Raw genomic sequence first — 21,432 nt, 5'->3', positions numbered from 1 at the left:
GATACCAAGGAGATCGGAGCACAGAGTGATTACACTTCCCTTGAATTGCTTATCTGGCAGTTATACCCAGAGTGGTAACCTTGTGAGTGGGCCAGTGTTGACCACTGATAAATGAAGACACTTACACGGCATGCAGCGATGGGTCCTGCCGTGGTGTGGTGTAATGGTTGGCACACTGGACTTACAATCTAGAGGTCACCTGTTCAATCTCCGGGTGCGGCGTATGAAGCAATGGGAATGTTTATTCAATACCCCCCCCCCCCACCTCTATCCACGCCCCCCCCCCTCCCAGCAGTATAAATGGGTATACAACAGTTAGTCGGCTGGTCGCATGGAAGAGAGGCAAAATACCCTCTGAATGGGCTCTCTAAGGATGCCCCAAGTGGAGGACCTTCTGCCAGCAGTAGAATGAGTAAAACGTTGCAGGGATGCACCTATACAGACACGTGTATTCTTTGTTAAATATTGTGATTTTACAACAGTTGAGACATAGGGTGCAACAGTTGCGCAAGTGTAAATTCTGCAAGCGAAAGCGTAAATAAGTCTGTTCCATTACTGGTAAAGGTGGCATGACAATGACATTTAAGCAATGAAGGTGAACTCTGTTCATTATACTGATGTCAATGCATGGGAGTGGGGGTTTAATACCCTCAGAATGCATTCCATCGCTTCGCTCTTGAGTGGCACTTTGCATAATTGCAAGCCGCGCGCGCGCGCGCACACAGCTCTCACTCTCAAACGTTATCAGGGACGACCTTCACAGCCAGCTGTGCCCATGCAGTTTATGGGCTGGCAGCTACCGAGTTAGCGCATGAGGAATGTGGAATTACGGAGCCGTCGTGCAAATGCACGACGCACGCGGGCATCCGCATAGGTCACGCGTTGTGGAGAACGAGCCAATCAGACGTCGACGCAGAGAGGCAAATGTACACGCACGAGCCCGCCTTACGTATGCGCAATAGAAATATAATAATGTGAAACCCTTTCGTCGGTTAATCGTTGGATGAAGGCCTCCCCACGCCATGAACGGTCGTGGAAGGTGTTTGACCATACTTCGCCACGCTGGTCAACGCCCGATTGGTGATAGAGGTGCGGGGGGAAGAGGACCAGGATTGGTTTAGCTACCACACGCCACTGATGTTAGCCGCACGCAGGGAATCGAACCCAGGTCTCCGGGTATGTAGAGCGCTTGGGCTCGCTCACCACTGCCCTACCAACCTATAACTCTACTTACATAATTGAATAATATATCGCTTTTGTCAATCCACTGCTGGATGAAGGCCCTCCCTACACGATTTCGGTCGTGAGAGTTGTTTGACCATACTTCACCGTGCTGGTCAGTGCATATTAGTGACGGATTGCACCCATGAGAATTTCAAATATCACTTCCCACCGATGTATCCATAGGGAATTGAACTCAGGTCTCCAGGTTCGCAGCAGTGTGTGCCGTTGACCGCCACCCCTCCTCACTAACTGTAAATACAATTGCCACTGGGGTAAGGATTGGTCACCTTTAAATCTAGATTGAAAAATAATTTCTTTAGAAGTGAATTTTGTGTTTAGTTTCTTCTCCTTTCCCCCACACCTCCGATTAGCACGGTTGGCTACGTACGTTGCGAAAGAACTTCAAAATACACGCATACATACACATATACATACACACATATACGTCACAAAGCAAAATAATACAACACACAAGAAGAAATAAAAAAATACCTTTCGTGCTTTTCACTCAACAAACTGATTGCCAAACTTTGGAAGCCATGCCCACTGGCCTTTGTTGATATATTGCACATTGCACTTAGGTTAAAAGTAAACCATGAAGACTTAATGCACCGAAGTGTCAGTGTTGTTATTCGTTGTCACTCAAAGTTACACCCCATTTTCTGCCATGCACATTCTTTTTTTCAAAAGTTCAGGCTGTTGTTAATACAGAAAGCACTGCACACCTGTTCTGCGAATACTTTTAGAAAACGTACAGGGCGCAGTAGATGGTGGAATTCTGCACAAACGTTAAATAAATAAAATAATAATGCCATTCTACAGGGTGTTTCTGCGCTGCAATTCCCCTTACTAAATTGCTCTTGGAGTGCATTTATCTGCTTAATTGTTTACTGAATCAGCGGTGTTACCAGTTTGCCACAATAGCTATCCCGATCAATTGAGAGAATAATAACAATTCATTTTCCCACCAGGAAAACTGGGAAGCCATGGTGCTTGTTTTCGCGGGTGATATTTTTCACCAGGAAGAGGCCCCCCGTATGAATCCCCATTAAAATGTGCGCCCCGCGAATCCCGATTTGGTAGACGCTGGAGCCCGAGCACGTGGGGACTTGTTTAATGCAGTCGAGAGGCGAAGCTCAGGGAGTGCTCAGGGCATACAAAGAGTGAATTACTTCGCTCGCCCTTGCCTAGTGTGGCGCAGAGCATATTGGAGAAGTGCAGATTAATGCGGCTCTATTCCGCCCGGTGACTTCCCCTTTGTCAGCCGGGTAACCTATGACATGTATTTATGTTATGCCGCCCGCTGTCAATTCTCACAATATTGTTCACCTTTAAGCCCAGCTTGAACACAGATACAATCATTTCACAAACAGCAGTACGCACAATCCATTCGACACGTAATTTAGGCTTGGTGAATGCAGAGGAACGCTCTTTGTATACTCGTCACTGCTTTTCATTTAAAATAACAGCCCCTTGTGCTGTAATTTGCTCAGCGATGCAGTGGAAGGGAGGCTCATGAGCATTACGCTTTAGTTTTTTTGTATGAAAACGCTGATTTCCTGAAAGGCGTAACTAGACCCTCTAGAAGGGCTTTCTGGAGCACCCTCTACAGGAGACCATTTTTGCCAGTATTGTCGTGAGCAAGCTATACAGGACTGTACTTTTACCGTGATTTACACCCTGTAACTCACAATCTACGTATGCATTTATGCGGATGCATGCATGGCTTCGGATAATATAAAACACTGATGTAGTACCTATTGGAGCAAACTAAGAATAGTGGTGCTCTACAGCAGAGATCTGAAGTCACCAATTCTGGATTAATAACCCTTGATAAAGGGCATTCAAAAATATATTCAACTGCTAAACCAGACCAGCAGCAATTGGTTCAAATTTCCAATTTATAAAGCGAGAGAAGAGAGGAGTGGAATGGACATTAGAGCAGAGGAAAGGGTGCCCTGTGGCAGATGCGCATAAACAAACGGGGGATCGTACCACAAAGCAAACAGGCTACAGTGGACACAGCCTACCTGGCCATAAACAATGCCCTCCTAAGACATTTGAGTGAATGCCAACGTGCAGGGCCCTGCACTGCATTAACTGGCCATGTAGCCTATATGTAGGGGTGTTCAGTGGAATACCAGCCACGCTGGAGCACATTGTGGCCATTGTGCAAAAATGATGGTTATTATACCGGGGTACTTTGTACTGAGGAGAAGAACATTTGTAAAAACATGTGTGCGCCATTAAGTGTCCTCGCCGGCCGGCCTGCCTCTGTGGACTTCCATGCGGCTGCCATAGGCTGCCTGCACATGCGATGCCCATAGAAGCCGCTGCCGTTCATTGCTTCCCAAATATATTTTTAAAAAACCCTGGCAATACCGCTGCTGCTACTGCAGGCTGTGTGCAACTGAAGCAGCTACATCGGACGCACTCATTCCACTCTCCCCGTGGCCCTTTCCTCCCGTGCCCCACCCGTCGACACCCCCTGCCCCCTCCGTCAACAGAGTGAACAGGAACCTACAGAAGCTTCGCAGATGGTTGCCCAGGAACCCTATGCAGCTGGATAAGGATTTGCTGCCAGACCTGGAGGAAAACGACAACTACACGGCCCCATTCAGCCGGCAGCGAATCCACCAGTAAGTCGCTGCTACTGTTGCGTGCAAGCCTCGCTCTGTGCCGGATTTCAGATTTGAATGGGGTTTCCGCTTGGAAGGTACAAAAGAAACGGGTGTTTGGAGTATTTGGCTGTGATACATTTCCACATGATGAGCCACTTCGTTGAGCTGTCTTTTCTGGCCAGGTAGCTTCTGAAAAATAGCCATTTCTGGTAAAATAAAATAAAAATGTTTAGTTTTAACAGAAACCAGTGCATATCACGGGAAATAGAATAATATATCACACTCCTGGAAGACGAGAGATCTGCATGTAAATGCATGGTCTTTGAGTGATAGGCGTATTAATATGAACTGGTAAAACCAGGACTTGTAATGTCCCAGGAAGACCTGCACATTTCACAGGACAAGCACCTGAACAATCCTGGGGAAAACTGGACAAGTGGCAAACGTGAACATGAGGTGTATCACTTGCCCGTTTTCGATTATGTTTTACATTGATTTAGTAGAGCAGTCGGTTTTGTCAGGTTTGCGTGAGTTGATCTAGCTTAACAGCTTTCTCACTTGAGCTATACACCAGCCAGTTAAACACTTTTTCCCTCTGTTTTTGTTATTGGGTTTCGGGTAAAGTTTGGGTCGAAAGGTTTGTCCGTTAATGCTTTACATCCATGCTTAAAATCACCACACCGAGGACATATTTCACAATTATCTTTTAAAATTAGTTGACCATAAATCATTAATTGACTCTTTAATTGAATAAATTACAGCACCCTTTTCAATCTTTGTCAAGGTCTCTCCCACACCACGTTGGTCATGTGGGCCGTTTGCCAAGCTTCACCAAGCTGGTTAGTCAGTACAGGTTGGTTAAGGGAGGGCCCAGGACCGGTTCAGATGTCACTCACTACTGAAGTTAGCCATGGACTCAAACTCAGGTCACCGGATTCATAGCTTTGCGTGTTAAACACTGCACCACCGATACCCCCTGCATGATTAACAATACCATTTTTGTCAGCTGTTCTCATCAGTACTGACGGATAAGAAATCACTTGCCAGCAATGTTATCTGTGAATGGGAATCGAGCTTAGGTTATTGGGTTCAGAGCACAATGTGCTGACCACTCAGCCACAGCTCCATTTATTTTAATCCTCCATTACTGAGCAGCAGATGCATTAATTTAAATAATTGCAGAAATGTTAATTTAACACTAATTATAATAAACTGCAATTGTCAATTTAACGTCTCTATTTTTACGTTGCATTTTATATGCAGGCATTGCAGTTTGGTTATGGTGTAATCAAGATGAATCATATTTGGAAGTAATTTTAAGCAATAACATATCAAGGCAATGGGAATAAAAGTATCACCTGCCCACTTGTATTCCAGAGACCAGGGCAAAGGAAAGGATTGGTGTTGGTCTCTTGACTCAGAAACTAAAATAGACCGTGTGAATCTGTAATATCAACCCCTTGTTGCCTGATAAATAAAATCCCCCGTGTAAACATTTATCCATTACCAGTGGAAAATTATTCCTTTTCAAAATAACAATCTGTACCGCACTGCCTCTATAATTATCTGCGCTGAAAGGTGGAAATAATGGATTAACGAGTCAAGGGGATCTTTCCAGTTATTCAATTTTGTAATGTTTTTTTTTAGGTAATGTATTAATTTGTAATAGAAGAAATGTTTTATGGTGGGCTGGAGTACTGTCATCGTGTAATTGTTAGCACACACCGAACTTGCATTGCGTTGAGGTTGCTGGTGTTCGATCTTCTGGTGAGGCAGTTGGAAAACAATGGAGGGCCCAGTTTCTTAACGGCTCTCGCCCACTTCTGTCGAGCCAGCAGCAAAAATGGGTACGAGACAGGTAATCCGATCGGCAGGTCACGTGTGATGGGTATTACATTCTTGGGTACTCCACACCACTGCTGAGACGTCTGGTGCAGCGTGGAAGAGTCGGCTCAAAATACCACTCGAGGTGCTGTTCGGGGCCTCCCCCTAGTGGAGGCCCTGCCGTCAGCAGTTGGCACGACCATGCAATTGCAGGGCTGCCCGTTTGCACGCGCAAACCCGTTGGCACCGTCTCGCCACACGACCTTCGGTTGTCGAGTTGAAAGCGGGGAATATCGACATCCACCGCCCCTCCCACCTCCACCCAAATCTCAAGTTAGCGCACCGCTTTTCACATCAAATACACCGTTTGGTGGGACCCCTAGTGGCGACGAATGACAGCGATCACTCTTTGGGCTATTCCTCAATACCAGCGTGAGCACACACATTATGAGACCGCCCTTCCCAAGTTCAGGTCAATGCCCTCTCAAAACACACATTGCATCTTGGGAAGGGGGTTGTTATTTGCGGACCCGGTGGTGTTGCTGGTGCCGTGTACTACTTTTTGGTTGCCAGGTCATAAGCGCAATGGCACACTGAGAATGCGGTGTCGCTTATCCGACCGTCGCATTTCCTCCCTCTGAATTGACCGCAAAACACTCCATCCCAGCGCAGTATTTTACCATACTCTTTGCTTCTTTTTCGGTAAAGTCACGTAGGTAGAAATCAAATCAATCGCGACGTTTCGAGCGCAACACGAGCGCCCGTCTTCAGGTGAAAATCGCGACAGCTGTGACGCCTGCTGTGAACAGCACCATGTCTGATCATTTTACTGTTTACGTGAATAACTCAGACCTTTCTCCCGTGCGGTAATGTGTTCTTAATCTCGCATGTATCACTTCCAAAGCAGAGTAGAGCATTTACTGTTTAAAGTTTATAGCAGTTTGCACTTTATTTTTTTGTCCGGGAACCTATTTCTACGAACTGTAACAGCCGCTTTGGATAGTCACTCACATTTCTGACCTCGTCATCTGTATGCCTGTGCCAAAGTCTCCAGCGAGTCGGCTACGTGACATTGCACTGGAGGTGAACAAATCATTCGCGTTTCGCTGATTACGTCCTTTACAGCAGCAGTTTTGAAATGTTAATTCTGATGAGTGGTGGAGTGGTTGGCGGGAGGCGGAGAGAGTGGTGCAGAGTTTGATGTGGCAGAGGAAAAAAACATGGCTCGCAAACATAAAATGCGGATGTCGAAAATAGCCGAGCCTACCTGTCACTTTGTCCCTTCTTCTTTACCTTCCCTTCCCCATAATAAATTAAAACAAACACAAATACACGTCTCCACCCCCCCCCGCCCCCCATTTTCCCGCTTTCCCCTAACCCATGAGCTCTGTGTTTGGGGCTTCTTTTTTGGTTGGCAGAATTTCTGTGGCCTCCACCACTCCATTGGCATTGCTTGCGTTCTGTCCTGGCCCTCTTGTGGAATAATAAAAAGTAAAAAAACAATAGCCGAGCCCACAATCAAAAAGGCATCATATAAGAAATGCATCATATAATTCGTACTTTTGGTCTTCGTGCCATTCTTGCGGCACAAGGTTATATCAGGAAGGTGCCATGTTTCACACACCGGTATTGTCTGCTAGTAAGGGGTGGGGGGGGGGTGTAGTTGCTATGTGGTTTTACCCAATTAAGTAATTTGCAAGTAATTTTCCAAATTTGACAAATTTGGATCGTGCCACCGGCGAGCGTGGCCTGCTCTTTTTGAGCAGTGCCACGTGATCTTTTAACGTCCACGGTGAAGCAGACCGCACGTGGTTTCGATTAACACACCCCGCAGTATTAACTATGACTGATTCAGAGCTCGAACTGCAATCCCCCTGGGGCAATGACACGGGCCTCTGGGACGGTGGTGACAAGGCTACGCTGACGCTCGGCCATGTCGCCACCCCACTAACTATCCCTCCTAAATTTCAACATCAACATTCTGATAGAAAGTCGGCACTCAAACAAGAACCCTTCTTAGGCCGTCTCCTTCTCCTAATGTCAATAATTCGAGAGAGAGAGAGAGATAAAAACACATTTCCCTCCGTGGGTCACCCCAACAATGGGGCCACGCAACTCTTTCCCCGTCGTTTTTCAACGTGAGTAATTGCGGCAGCTTGAACGTTATTGCCAGACGAGGGCAGCCTACGTCCTTCGCGGACGAGTGTTGGCGGTGCAAGGCGTGCGCCTGTGAAAGATTGCGATAACAAAGAGAGGGAAAAGGGCAACAGCTGCACTGCCATGTCGACTCTGCTGTACTGTAATTTCGTTCTACTCGGCAATGGCCGCTGAGCTACATGGCTCTTATTCGCAACCGACCTGGCTACAAAATGGTAGCCCAACGAAGTGGCTTATCGCGTGGAAATATACGCAGCAGCCAAATAGTCGAAAGGCATGTTTCTAAATGTGCAGGGGTAAAACCGCCAGCGCGAGATGTTAACTACCTGGCCGATATGCGGGGCTACCTGGTTTGTAGGTTTGCCACCTGTTCTGGTTTTGCCAGGATTGCCCTCATTTTGAGGCAGCTGTCTTGGGAAATCTGTAAACCTTGGCAGGACATTAAAAGGCCCGCTTTATGTCAGTTGTGCAGTGTCACAGTAGCCAACAACACGCATTTACATGTAGTTCTTACCTCGTCTTGCGGTTATGTGATGTATTTTGTATTCCATGATACGTCCTACATTTTTTACCTCCGAGGGGCAACTCTTTCATCTAATGTCTCTCTCTCACAGCTTCATCATCCATGACAAGGGCACGTTTTTCAGCAACGCACAACGAAGCCGCATCGTTCACCACGTGCTGCAGAGAACCAAGTATGAAGAGGGCAAATGTAAAATAGGTAAGAGGGCCTTCGCACGCTCACAAGCCGCGGGCAAATCGGGTCATCTGTAACGAACAAATGTTTATTACATTTTGGAAAATCATCGTCCAACATAACTTTTAATTAAATAAAAACATGCACATTGACAATGGATATGGCTTTTGGCGAGCTATCGAGCAAAGATGGTCACAGCATTGCGCGCTTTCAGATGCGCTTCTGCGGCCATCTGGAATGCTCTTTCTCCCGATATTAGGAAGCCACTGGAGCTATGCACTTTGAAATCATCTAGATTGACAAACTCATTTCTTTAGAACTGCTGTTTGTGTTTAGTTTGTTGTCCTTCCCCCGCACCTCCGATTAGCACGGTTGGCTACGTACGGTGTCCAACATACACATGACTCATGGTTAGATGCACTTTGAATTATAGTGAGAGGCAGAAAGAGAAACACGCAGATGTGATAATATACACGTGTACATTTATACAAAAAAGGCAACAATCCCCCGTATAGCCTTAACAGACTGGTGGGACAAGTGCTGTTAGCGAACACCTATGAAGGCCGGCACGGCACACGAAGTGGGTGGGTGAGTGGCCAACACCACGCCCGGCAGCCTTTGTCTCCCTAGCGGCGATGTTTACACACCGCACCAGGTACGAATTTGAGGCTGAGTCGACGTAGGGGAGGCCCAGGGACCGTTTCAGATAACCGTCACTGGTGTTGACCGTGAGCGGGAATTGAACTCGGCCCGCCGGGTTCGTAGCGCAGCGCGTTAACCGGCTACACTACCGCTCCCCACATACTCCGTATTAAAGACATCATGTTCACTTTTGTTCACTGTGAAGCAATGTGAATACGGTGCGTCACAAGAAAGGATGACGGCCAGTGGCTGAGGCCAACAGCGGAGTGTCAGCCAAAGGTGGCGAATGCACCCCACGAGAAAGCTCACTGCAGAGATGAACCGATGACATCAGATCCACGTGCAGGAGCCAGATGGATTGTTGCATCGCAAGACTGAGAAATAATGACGGCTTGGGGGAGACCGTCATCCAGAAGCAAATTGACCATGGCTAATTATTTTAGGATCTACCTTGGCCCACTCTGTCCACATTTCTAAATTTGCATTGAAAATATTGTTAAAGAATGCAGTACCATTCTTACTATTTACGCAAAGCGGCACTGCTCGTGTATGCAATACAAGGATGGAAGTTGAAAACAAATCATTTTATTTCATTTCGAAGTCTGTGTTTGAAAAATACGCCGTAATCTTTGTCCATGCCGGAGTTATTGGTGCTTATCCAGGGGAATAGAAACTACTCGGTCAGGAATTTAAAATCAACAACACGTGCATAAAGTGGATTGATGTGGAATCACACTTTGGGTGGAGCAGCCTAACCAGGTGTACCATTACGGGCCACTTAATGAGTGCCTGTACGTCGTTAAACTCTATCAGCCGTGCCTTCCACGGCCAATGTGGAAAACCCATTTTGTGATCACTCTCACATCTCAACTATTGCACCTTTTCGCGGTTGTGCCGTGTAGCTCTTTCTCTCTCTCTCTGCAATGCATGTTTAAGTTGTTACCCGCGTGTTGTTGGGCACGGTGTCCGACGTTTCGCTCCGCTTGCTGCGAACTCGTGCCAAACAACAGAAATGTGGGATAACCTAAAATCAATATCGGAGAGCCATTGTCGACCTCTCTGCGCACACTCTGCAGTGGCCCCTGGTGGTTGGTTTTGCCTGCTGGAGTCTCGGGTGTTTGCTGCTGCTGCTGCTTATGTAAACTCTTGTTAGTCATCGAGTGCCAGATGCAGCCAAATTTGCAACTGTGATTTGAAACCACGAACCTTACCCATGTATCGATCGTTCACTTTTTTAGGTGCAATGTAATCGAGGGGACTGGCATTGTCTTGGTGTGGTCTTGGATGATTGTTGTTGTTGTTTTGCAGCCTTGTCCAAGGTTGCTATTGGAATGTATATACTCATGCAATTTGTCCATTCATGCTTTGTTTTTATTTATTTATTAGTAACTTGCTTAAACTGTCTCTTTCTTATTCTATTATCCTTTATTGTATGTTTTTTGTGATGTAACTTGATGACCCGCCCCGACTGGACATCCGTGAAAAAGATCCTCGTAGCTTCGTCAGGTTCCTCCGGTTTATAAAGAGAATCTGAATTCTGATCTACAGGGCTGAACCGAATGCTTAACAATGGAACCTACGAGGCTGCCTTCCCCCTCCATGAGGTAAACAAATTTAACTTGACAATATTCTGTCACCAACAATGATGCGTGCACATATTTAGCTTTTCACATGCAATTGTTTTTTTTCCCCTCCACGTGTGTGAACGCACACTTTTTTGCGTGCTTAACTTTACACCATATCCTCGCATAGGTAACGGGTTCAACCCTGCAATTGTTTCCTTACGCCACTGCTGGCAGAAGGTCCTCCACTAGAGGGGGCTCTAGAGAGACTCTTTAGATGTTACTTTGGCTTACTCTTCCATATTGTGTACAAGTTAATCATTAAATAGGGGTCAAGTTTCAAGTACATTTTATTTTGTTTAACCACGTGGGAACTTACGTGGGGCCAGGATAGTAGCATTCGCAAGAGTGACCTGGGGCATTAGTTTGTCAGAAGGAGGCGGTGACTGCTGCTGTGTGTAATCCCAAATGTAGAAATTTGCGGTGTAATTTTCTAAATTGCAATTTATTTACCCCGAAGCTGGCACACAATGGCCTAATCTCGCAAATGACATCACATTTTCTGAATCTAAAACACACAAATCAGTCTGCTTAAGCCCAGAATGGATCATGGGCAGGCGAGCATGGATTTTTCAAAACGGCGGAGATGTTCCTTCAAAGGAGTACACATATCACAAGCATAACTGTGGCCGAGACGACCTGGAGCTTCATATCGATCGATAGGGCAGGTAGTTATCATTCAGAATAACGCAGCTGATGAAAAGGTAATGCCACTTGACTGATTTGGTGCGAGACCTCTGCTTCTAATATGGAGCCGGTCATAAGCATACTTTCCAGATATGAAAACTTCTCCACTCTCGCCACAATTGCCCCATCCACTCATGGGGAGTTGAGGGGGTGGAGTATTTGGTTACATAAAATACGCCAGCAGGCGCTTTGTTTTTGTGGAACTGATGGCAAGGCCCCGTCCCTTAGTAGCCCGCTCCAGGTTCTGCAGCAGGGTATCGAACTCCTCAGAGTGAGCAAGCAATTACTAGCTCATCAGCATACATAACATGGTTGATCAATAGGGAGCCTTCCTCCCATTGCATCTGTGCCATATGGAAATTCCTCTGGCATAGCCATGGAAAAGGTCATGAACTACGTGGTCTAAGAAGATGTACGGGCCAGAGGACATCACTGTCGCACCCCAAGGTGAACAGGAAATGGCTCCGATTCCCTGGCATGCTACTTTACTCAGGCCTGTCCACCATCATTAAGGCCCTTAACGATTGTGAGAAGGTCAAGCACCCCCGAAAGCACCAACAATCTATCGTTATAAACCTGTGGCACATGCGCAAGTGTGAATTCAATTCACGGAGATGTATATTCTTTGGTTCTGTCGGTAAAGTCACGTAGATAGAAAAGAAAAGAAAAATAAGAAAGAATAATAAGAAAAAATTTAAACTCACGACGTTTCGATCGCAACACAAGCGTTCGTCGTCAGGCAGAGAGAAAAAGGGGATTAAGCATCGAATGCAACTGTTTATAAAGGTTTAAAATGGGCGTAGCCCAAGTGTCAGAATGAGTGGGGGACAAGAGCCGTGAAGCAGCATGCATGGACAAGCTAAAGTTGTGAGTGGGCAGGGCACGAGAGCCATAGAGCTCGTGCTGAGCGGTAAGTGGCGTAGTCCAAGTGTATCAGCAGCATGGGCGGGGCCGCTAATGTTAATGTAGCAGAAGACAAAGGGGAAGAGAGAAGGGTGAGAGATAGGGGGAGAGAGAATGGGGGTAGATATAGGGGGAGAGAGAGGGAGGGGAGAGATAGGGGGAGAGAGAAGGGGGGTTAGAGATAGGGGGAGAGAGAGGGGGGAGAGATAGGGGGAGAGAGAGGGGTTAGAGATAGGGAGATAGAGAAGGGGGGTAGAGGTAGGGGGAGAGAGAGGGGGGAGAGATAGGGGGAGAGAGAGGGGGGAGAGATAGGGGGAGAAAAAGGGGTTAGAGATAGGGGGAGAGAGAAGGGGGGTAAAAATAGGGGGAGAGAGGGGGGGGGTAGAGATAGGGGGAGAGAGGGGGGGGAGAGATAGGGGTAGAGAAAGGGGTTAGAGATAGGGAGAGAGAGAGGGGGGTAGAGATAGGGGAGAGAGAGGGGGGTAGAGATAGGGGGAGAGAGAGGGGGTAGAGATAGGGGGAGAGAGAGGGGGTAGATATAGGGGGAGAGAGGGGGTAGAGATGGGGAAGAGAGGGGGGAGAGATAGGGGGTAGAGATAGGGGGAGAGAGGGGGTAGAGATGGGGGGAATTGCACCTCGCTCCACACATCCACACTGCTGACGGTGGAGGTTGACAAGAAATTACAAATCAAGTCGTGACCCAAAGTGGTTGATGACATCTTTCCAATGATTGCTGAGTTTATAACCGTCTGCTCAGGTGAAATTCTCTCTGTGTCTGTATATATGTGTAGTGAGTCCAACTGAGTCGCAGACGTTGTTCCTTTTTAGAGGCAACACATTTATTTGTAACACGTAACACAAAGGGGTAACTGCCCCTTCACCAGATGCAGCCTAGGGTGGTGACCACCCAGCTGACTACTCTATACAGAGGAGTTACTGCTACGAAGGGTCAGGCCTCACTCGGGTCCGCGACCACGTGTTTGCCTCGGAAGACGTAGAGCTTCCAGCTTGAGATGAAGAGCTTCAGCTGGTGGACGTGGAGCTTCAGCTTGTAGAATGCAGCGACCCCGGTCCCTCTCAGGGACCCACCCTATACCCCCGCACGGGTCGGGGCCGCCCCGCCCCTGGCCCCGCCCCCTTCTGGAGCCTTCTAGCTCCCCCACGATCCCTCTCGAGAGCTCTCCCCGGACACGTGATCACCCCCTAGTCCCCCCACCTTGGGGCCTCTCTGTGGACACTCCGGATCACGTGTCTGCGGGGTCAACCAGAGTACCATGGCCCGAGGCAACCCTGTCCCTGGGCTGACATTCTCCCGCTCCCGCTAGGGCTGGTACTACACCCACCACGGGGTGTACGCGATCACGGTGCATCGAACGCCACGGCCCTTCTGGGCCGGCACCATACAGTGACATCCCCGATGTCACTACATATGGATGGCTTCATGAACGAATCTTTGTTGATAGCCAGTAGGCTTGCAAAGTACCATCGTCTTAGAGAAATACATTTTGCGTGATCTATCTACGTGACTTTACCGAAAGAACCAAAGAATATGAATTCCTGCAGTCACAAAAGTTTTATGTCAAACAAATTCACGGAGATGGATGAGTCATAGATTAATGTTGTGGTTAATCTGTAACATATGGCTCAATTTGTTTACCGAAATTGGTTATGACTGATAAAGACAAAGTCAAACAAATGCACCCAGGAATACAAATTTGAAGGATGAAACATTTTCTGAATGTAGAACAAGATAATGTAATAATGTAATATTGTTTGTAACTAACATTGGCTACACCTTGGGTGTACAATTGACACGTCGACCGTATGCACAGGGTGCTCGTCTTTGCCCCACGTTTGGTTCTTGAGTTATTTAGCAGAATAATGTACAAACATCTTACCATACATCATTACTAGGATGGTGCTGATGGTGATTATTACGATGATGATATTGATGATGAAAACAAACATCCGTCAATAAATGAATGCTAGGATGATTAGGATTTGAAAATTATTGTAATTCAGCCATTCACCATTAAGACTCTCTATAGCACAATCGCAACCAACCAACAGCGCCATTAAGCACATCCTCCCGCTCTCTTTAATTCAACAAACAAACTTCGCATTTGGACAGGGTGACTTTGCTGATCCTTGTAACACATTTAGATTCCGTGTTTTAAGCCCAATGACAAACGTATTTTGCTAAATGAACAGCTGCGTGATAGAAAACTGTTTTTTTTTCCCCCAAATAACATCTGAATCCACCGGCATGTTGTCATCTCACATGTGTACCGCGTGCGACGTGAATAATCTCCATCTCTCACTCAGGGGAGTTACAAGAGCAACAATCCCATCGTGACGCACGGCGCAGACAACCACAGACACCTGCTGTACGAGCGGTGGGCATGTTGGAGCATGTGGTACAAGTACCAGCCACTGGACCTCATCAGGTCTGCACTGACGCACGCGGCTGTGGGCTTGGAGACCCCCCCGGAACCACTTGACCCCTTTCCCATTCCGATCACGTACGTGCACGGAACAGATTCTGAATTTTAAAAGGCCATGCGGGAGGGCGTGTGGCACAGTTTGGCGCCAGCTATCGTAGAGTTGCAGTAATTTCGCAAAAGTTATCCGCGGTGAGTACAACGTCTTTAAAAGCAGCGGGGCCTATGCCTCTGAATAAAATTAACGCTAACCTCTTGCGCGTTCCGAGATTCAGTGGTGAACGGCATCCCACTGCAACTTGCACATGTCTCGGAACGGGAAAGGGCGAAAGTTGATTTGATTTGTTACATTGATGATGATGATGGTCCTGTTTAGCCAGTTGCCCGGCGATTTTACCAGGGAGATCCGTGGTGTGTAAGCACAGCAGCAACAAAAACAAAAGACGAAAACATTAATATTGCAGAGAACGAGTATAGGGTTCTGAAGGAATATTGCACAAATGAAGTGCTTAAAATTGGTTTTAAGGGACCAGGTTTCAGCTGACGGCACGGTGACCAGGCAGGGGAAACTTGTGTTTTAATTAACGTTGACCTTAAGAAGAGAGAGGAGATTGGAGGAGATTGGAGGCGTGAAGCACCCAGTTCGTCAAGTCCCAGCCAGAACAAGCGTGGCACCTTCAGCCGACTCCTGAAGGTAGGGGGGGGGGGGATTCAAGTATTTCAGAGTCAAATGGGTTTACATTGGATAGGGATATGTATTCGTGCAAGTGTGGCATTCTGTCAGTCCACTGCTGGACGAGGGGGTTCTTCCCTCACACCGTTTGCACTGTGGAGCGTCATGGGGATTTATTTGACCATACTTCACCACGCTGGTCAGTGCGGGTTGGTGAATGTGGGGGAGTACAGATGTCCATGTACGACGATGCATTTTGCTGCCCACAGTGTAGCTCCACAACCATTGACAACCCTGCAATGCACAACGATCACCCAAACAGCAAAGAACTAACTTTGGCTGCACTTTGGACCTTGCCTGGTAAAATATACAAAAACACATTCGTTTTAAATTTCGACTTAAAGCTTTCGTGACTGCAGGGATTCATCTTCTGGGTTCTTTCGGTAAAGTCACGTAGAATGGAGATCAAATAATAAAAAAAAATAATGACAGAATAAAATTCTCACGACGTTTCGGCCATAACACAAGTAGCCTTCCTCAGGTGAAGAAACAGGACTGTTTTAGTTTGACTATTCAGGTTCCACCCTACTTTGCTCGTCAGATCCTACGATATTGGGTGCATTTCCAGTGATATGGCCAGAGGGATAGGGGATCTATTCCAAGTAAAATCGGTTTCCCACTCAAGATAACTTTGGATTTGTGCTCATATCCTGTATAAATTCCTGAGCCAATGTGGAAATTCCACATTACTATGGCAGGGGTACGTCTATTACTTCCCACAAAGAGCTACAGTACTTATTTTTGTATTAATCAGGAGCTGAGTTGATCCCCATCCGGGATTTAAACTCGAAAGCCTCTGCTTACGAGTCGCGCTTTCTAACTACTGCACCACCCGGTCGGATGGGGAAATATGAATGAAATGTCTAAACTTTCCTTTGGCTTTCATGTTGAGTTATCGCAAGTGTTTTCAAAAGCCGGTGTCCCGCTGTGTTGACCGCATCACACAGCGTGCACCACTCAAATCAACAGGCTCGTAGCAAACATGTAATTCAATTCTATCACCAGAGACATCATTGACTCAAACAAATTTCCTCGAGATGATAATATGGCCATTGAAGTCACACGCAGGTTTGAAATTACATTAAACCTTGCACACAGACCGGATTTAAAACCGTGGTCTTGAAGCAATGGCCCTTGTATTTGCTCTAGGCGTGTAACGATGCATCTATCCGTCGATTGAAATCGACTTCTTATGCTCCTGAGGCATTCATCGAATTGTACAATGTGTGAAGTGATTATTACTATACTCTTTGATTCAAATTTTGTTTTAAAGCTTTCGTGACTGCAGGGATTCATGTTCTTGGTTCTTTCGGTAAAGTCACGTAGAAGGGAAACAATAACAATAAAAATATCAAACACTAAAAATTATCACGAATTTTCGACTGCAACACAAGCAATCATCATCAGGTGTGAAAACCACAGCAAGAATATGCTCTTGCAAAAACCACAGCAAGAACATTTTCTTGCTGTGGTTTTCACACCTAATGATGATTGCTTGTGTTGCAGTCGAAACGTCGTGATAATTTTTATTGTTTTATATTTTTTATTATTTTATTGTTTCCCTTGTACGTGAGTTTACCGAAATAACCAAAGAGTATGGATTCCTGCAGTCACGAAAGCTTCGAATCAAGATTGATGATTATAGTGTTGTGCACGTTATATACAAGGGATATACCAGCTCTACTTTTTGACTAAAGGTAGCAACAGAACTATGCAAATGAGACGGAACAAAACGAGAAAACAATGCACGTGAGATGGTAAGAACGGGAAAATAAATAATCGATTCTCGAATTTAACTGTTACTCCGAATCATGACAATATATTCAAGTATTGTTTAACACGTCGGCTTTCGCAACCAGTATTATTCATAATCAATGTTTTTGGGTTAGATCGCGTTATTAGAAATGTGTCGCAACCCTCTACCACCCAACATGGCCAATCAGTTAAAAATGTGTCACGTTGACAAAACGCCAATTAGATATTTTTTCAGCCCACCGTTGTGTTTGAAGAGTGAATCCGCAACATTTAAAATTTGAGTACGACGTTTTGCCGGTAATTTGCATCGGGCAAAAACAATGTCAGATGTTGAAAGTCCCAGGAGAGAGATTAAAACAGGTTAAAGAAGCACTACGACTGAATGACTGCAATAATGCTCAAATTAACAGAGCATTGAATGCCAAATCAAGACCGAACAACAATACTACTGAAAGCGATCAGATTATCAAAACAATTAAAATACCATATATCTCAGAAGTTACTGACAAATTAGCCCGTGTTTTGTAAAAGCAAAACATGAAAGTGAGATTTGGTACGGTACACAAAATTCTAAAACTAGTGTCTTATACTAGAGATGAATTACCGAAGTTATCAACAGAAGGCGTAGATCGGATCAATTGGTCATGCAGTAAATGCTATATTGGACAGATGGGACGTAACATTAGCGTAAGACTAAAAGAACACCAAAGGAACATGAAATTATTTCAAACACAGCTGTCAGCAGTGGCAGAGCATGCTTGCCGACAAGGACATTCAATTTATTTTTATGACGTTGAAGTCTTATGCAAAACTAATTAGTACTGGCCAAGACTAATTAGAGAATCAATCGAAATTGTGAAGAATACAAATAATTTCAACCGCTGTGATAGCTACAGACTCAGTGCAGCCTGGAAGCTAATTATTAAGTAACGAGCTTGTTTTCCCGTCCAAGGACGGATGTATATTGCAGTGAATCTGAACTATTCAATAGAAAAATTGTTCTGCTCATGATTATTAAAGAATTAATGAGGGGGGGGGGGGTTGCCCCATGTGGAGTGACGTCACCCGCTAATGGTTATTGGGGAGGGGTGCGGCATGTGGAGTGACGTCACCCCCTCATGGTTATTGTGGAGGGATGCCGCATCTGGAGTGACGTCACCCGCTCATGATTATTAATGAGGGGAGGGGTGCGGCATGTGGAGTGCGCGACCTTCTTGTACATTTCCACGTGGGCATGAATATTAATGAAGGGGGGGGGGCTCTTTTGCAGTGACGTCACGCATGGATGTAGCACTGTACTGCGTAGATTTATTTTTTACCGTTACTTTCTGTAAAGAAACGTTATATTTGAAGCGACTTTGCGTAATACATTATTGTCGACCTTCCTCTGCGTTAGTGTAAAAATCAAAAACTCAGTAATATTAATGAGGAGGGGTGGGCCTCGTGGAGTGACGTCACGTGGGGGGGGTGGGCCTCATGTGGAGTGACGTCACACGCGGGACGGACAGACATTTCTGGGTGATTATAGTAGGTAATACACAATACATATTGCAATTCCTTATAGAGGAGTCAAATGCTACGTGGCTGATTACTGATCTATTACATAATTTCAATACCCCCCCCCCCCCACCTCGGCCTCTGATCTCGAAACCTGATGGGGTTCTACAATGATGACGTCATCCTGCACTATTTAAGACCGGAAGCAGGTGAATAGCTTCACTATTCTGGAAAATCACCCGAAGATGCTGGATGTAATTACCAGCGAAACGTCGTACTAATCAGATTGTAAATGTTGTGGATTCACTCTTCAAACACACCGGTGGGCTGAAGAAGTAACTAATTGGCGTTTTGTTAACGTGACACATTTTTTTACTGATTGGCCGTGTCGGGTAGTGGAGGGTTGCAACACATTTATAATAGCGCGATCTAACCCAAAAACCTTTATTATATTTTGATTTAAAGCTTTCGTGACTGCAGTAATTCATATTCTTAGTTTTTTCGGTAAAGTCACGTTGAAGAGAAACAACAAAATAACAAAATATATATAACAATAAAAAATTCTCACGACGTTTCGACCATAACTCAAACGGTCATCATCAGGTGTGTCGGTTTGCATAAATTTATTTTTAAAACGGCACATTTATTTATTTATAAAAAACGTTGGCGTCACGCGCAGCGATTGGCAGTTTGCCCAGGACTAGTCCATCTATTTTTTTGAAAAGAGGAGGGGGGAGACGAAATTTTTTATAATGTATGCTGTCTGAAAGCCACTGTAAGCGTGAACAATCAATCAAGAACTGAAATGATTTATCAAATCTTTCCAATGATTGCTAAGATAGAATCCATCTTCTCGGTTGAAATTGTCTCTGTGCTTGTATATGTGGATAGCCTCATGAACGAATCTCTCATGGAAGCCAGATGGCTTACAAAGAACCTCCGTCTTGGAAAAGTCAATGGCATGTGAGCCTACTGAATTAGAACAATGATCTGCTACGGCCGAGGTGTTGGTCCTACCGTGTTTAAGGTCTGCTTTATGTTCACGAATGCGGTCCGAGACATGGCATTTGGTTTCTCCAATGTAACTACTACCACAGAGGCAACTTAGTTTGTAGACACCAGGGTATTGTATGTCCGGAATCACATATTTTACAGACGGAACCAGATCACGGATTTTATGTAATGTGTTGAAACGAAATAGATGGCAAGATACCTTTTTTGGATGTCCTAATTAAAAAGAGACCTGATGGTTCAATGAGCCACTCTGTCTACAGGAAAGCTACCCATACGGATGCTTATCTGAAACCGGATTCCCACCACCATCCATCACAGAAGAATTCTCTCATCAAGACTCTGTATCATAGAGCCCAATGCATATCCGACCAGGAACACATAAGCAGTGAACTCAAGCACGTACACCAAGCTCTTAGGGCTAATGGTTACTCCGACTATACAATCCGCAAAGCTATCACTCAAACCATGAAGAAGAACCCTCTTGAGGAGCCTTTCAAAACCATCACTTTACCCTACATTGCTGGGTTCACAAAAAAGATCTCCAAAATCTTGAATAAACACAAGATCCAGGTCCGTTTCAACACATTACATAAAATCCGTGATCTGGTTCCGTCTGTAAAAGATGTGATTCCGGACATACAATACCCTGGTGTCTACAAACTAAGTTGCCTCTGTGGTAGTAGTTACATTGGAGAAACCAAACGCCATGTCTCGGACCGCATTCGTGAACATAAAGCAGACCTTAAACACGGTAGGACCAACACCTCGGCCGTAGCAGATCATTGTTCTAATTCAGTAGGCTCACATGCCATTGACTTTTCCAAGACGGAGGTTCTTTGTAAGCCATCTGGCTTCCATGAGAGATTCGTTCATGAGGCTATCCACATATACAAGCACAGAGACAATTTCAACCGAGAAGATGGATTCTATTTTAGCAATCATTGGAAAGATTTGATAAATCATTTCAGTTCTTGATTGATTGTTCACGCTTACAGTGGCTTTCAGACAGCATACATTATAAAAAATTTCGTCCCCCCCCTCCTCTTTTCAAAAAAATAGATGGACTAGTCCTGGGCAAACTGCCAATCGCTGCGCGTGACGCCAACGTTTTTTATAAATAAATAAATGTGCCGTTTTAAAAATTAATTTATGCAAACCGACACACCTGATGATGACCGTTTGAGTTATGGTCGAAACGTCGTGAGAATTTTTTTATTGTTTTATATATATTTTGTTATTTTGTTGTTTCTCTTCAACGTGACTTTACCGAAAAAACTAAGAATATAACCTTTATTATGTTCAAATACGAGGGGAAGGGGGGGGATATAGCATTGTGCACCTATTTATACCACTGCCTCATGCCATAAGGCCATTTCTGAAATGAATACTGCCCTGGGGCTTGTTTTTGTCGGAGCTTAGACACCGATACATTGTCAGGCCCGGGTCAGTACTAGGAAGTGGGATCACTGAGCCTGATTGGGTTTCTGCAAGACGTGGTGTTGGTTTCTCAATACAGGCCATCTCAAGTCGTGACCGAGCCTCGGCTGATGATCCAAGAATTAATCAGTTTTGTTTACATTGTCCATAATACAGGGAATCCTCTATTTGCGAACAA

At 45.4% G+C, this 21,432-nt stretch overlaps 1 protein-coding gene across 3 annotated transcripts in view; it reads left to right on the top strand.

Annotated features, from left to right (window-relative positions):
- Positions 1–21,432, top strand: part of ANO4 (anoctamin 4) — a 164,666-nt gene that overhangs the window by 95,795 nt on the left and 47,439 nt on the right. For all 3 annotated transcript variants that reach the window (XM_032959970.2, XM_032959969.2, XM_032959971.2), the window contains 4 exons: positions 3,732–3,863; positions 8,441–8,547; positions 10,714–10,769; positions 14,703–14,824. In XM_032959970.2, coding sequence (XP_032815861.1) covers positions 3,732–3,863; positions 8,441–8,547; positions 10,714–10,769; positions 14,703–14,824 — 417 coding nt within the window. The remainder of the gene's footprint in view (positions 1–3,731; positions 3,864–8,440; positions 8,548–10,713; positions 10,770–14,702; positions 14,825–21,432) is intronic.

The sequence above is a fragment of the Petromyzon marinus genome, chromosome 24 (genome assembly GCF_048934315.1).
Source record: "Petromyzon marinus isolate PM22_M1 ecotype Great Lakes invasive population chromosome 24, UKy_Petmar_22M1.pri1.0, whole genome shotgun sequence".
NCBI classification, from domain to species: domain Eukaryota; kingdom Metazoa; phylum Chordata; class Hyperoartia; order Petromyzontiformes; family Petromyzontidae; genus Petromyzon; species Petromyzon marinus.
Note: the sequence above shows the minus strand (reverse complement) of the source record. Positions and strands in the feature narration are given on the sequence as shown.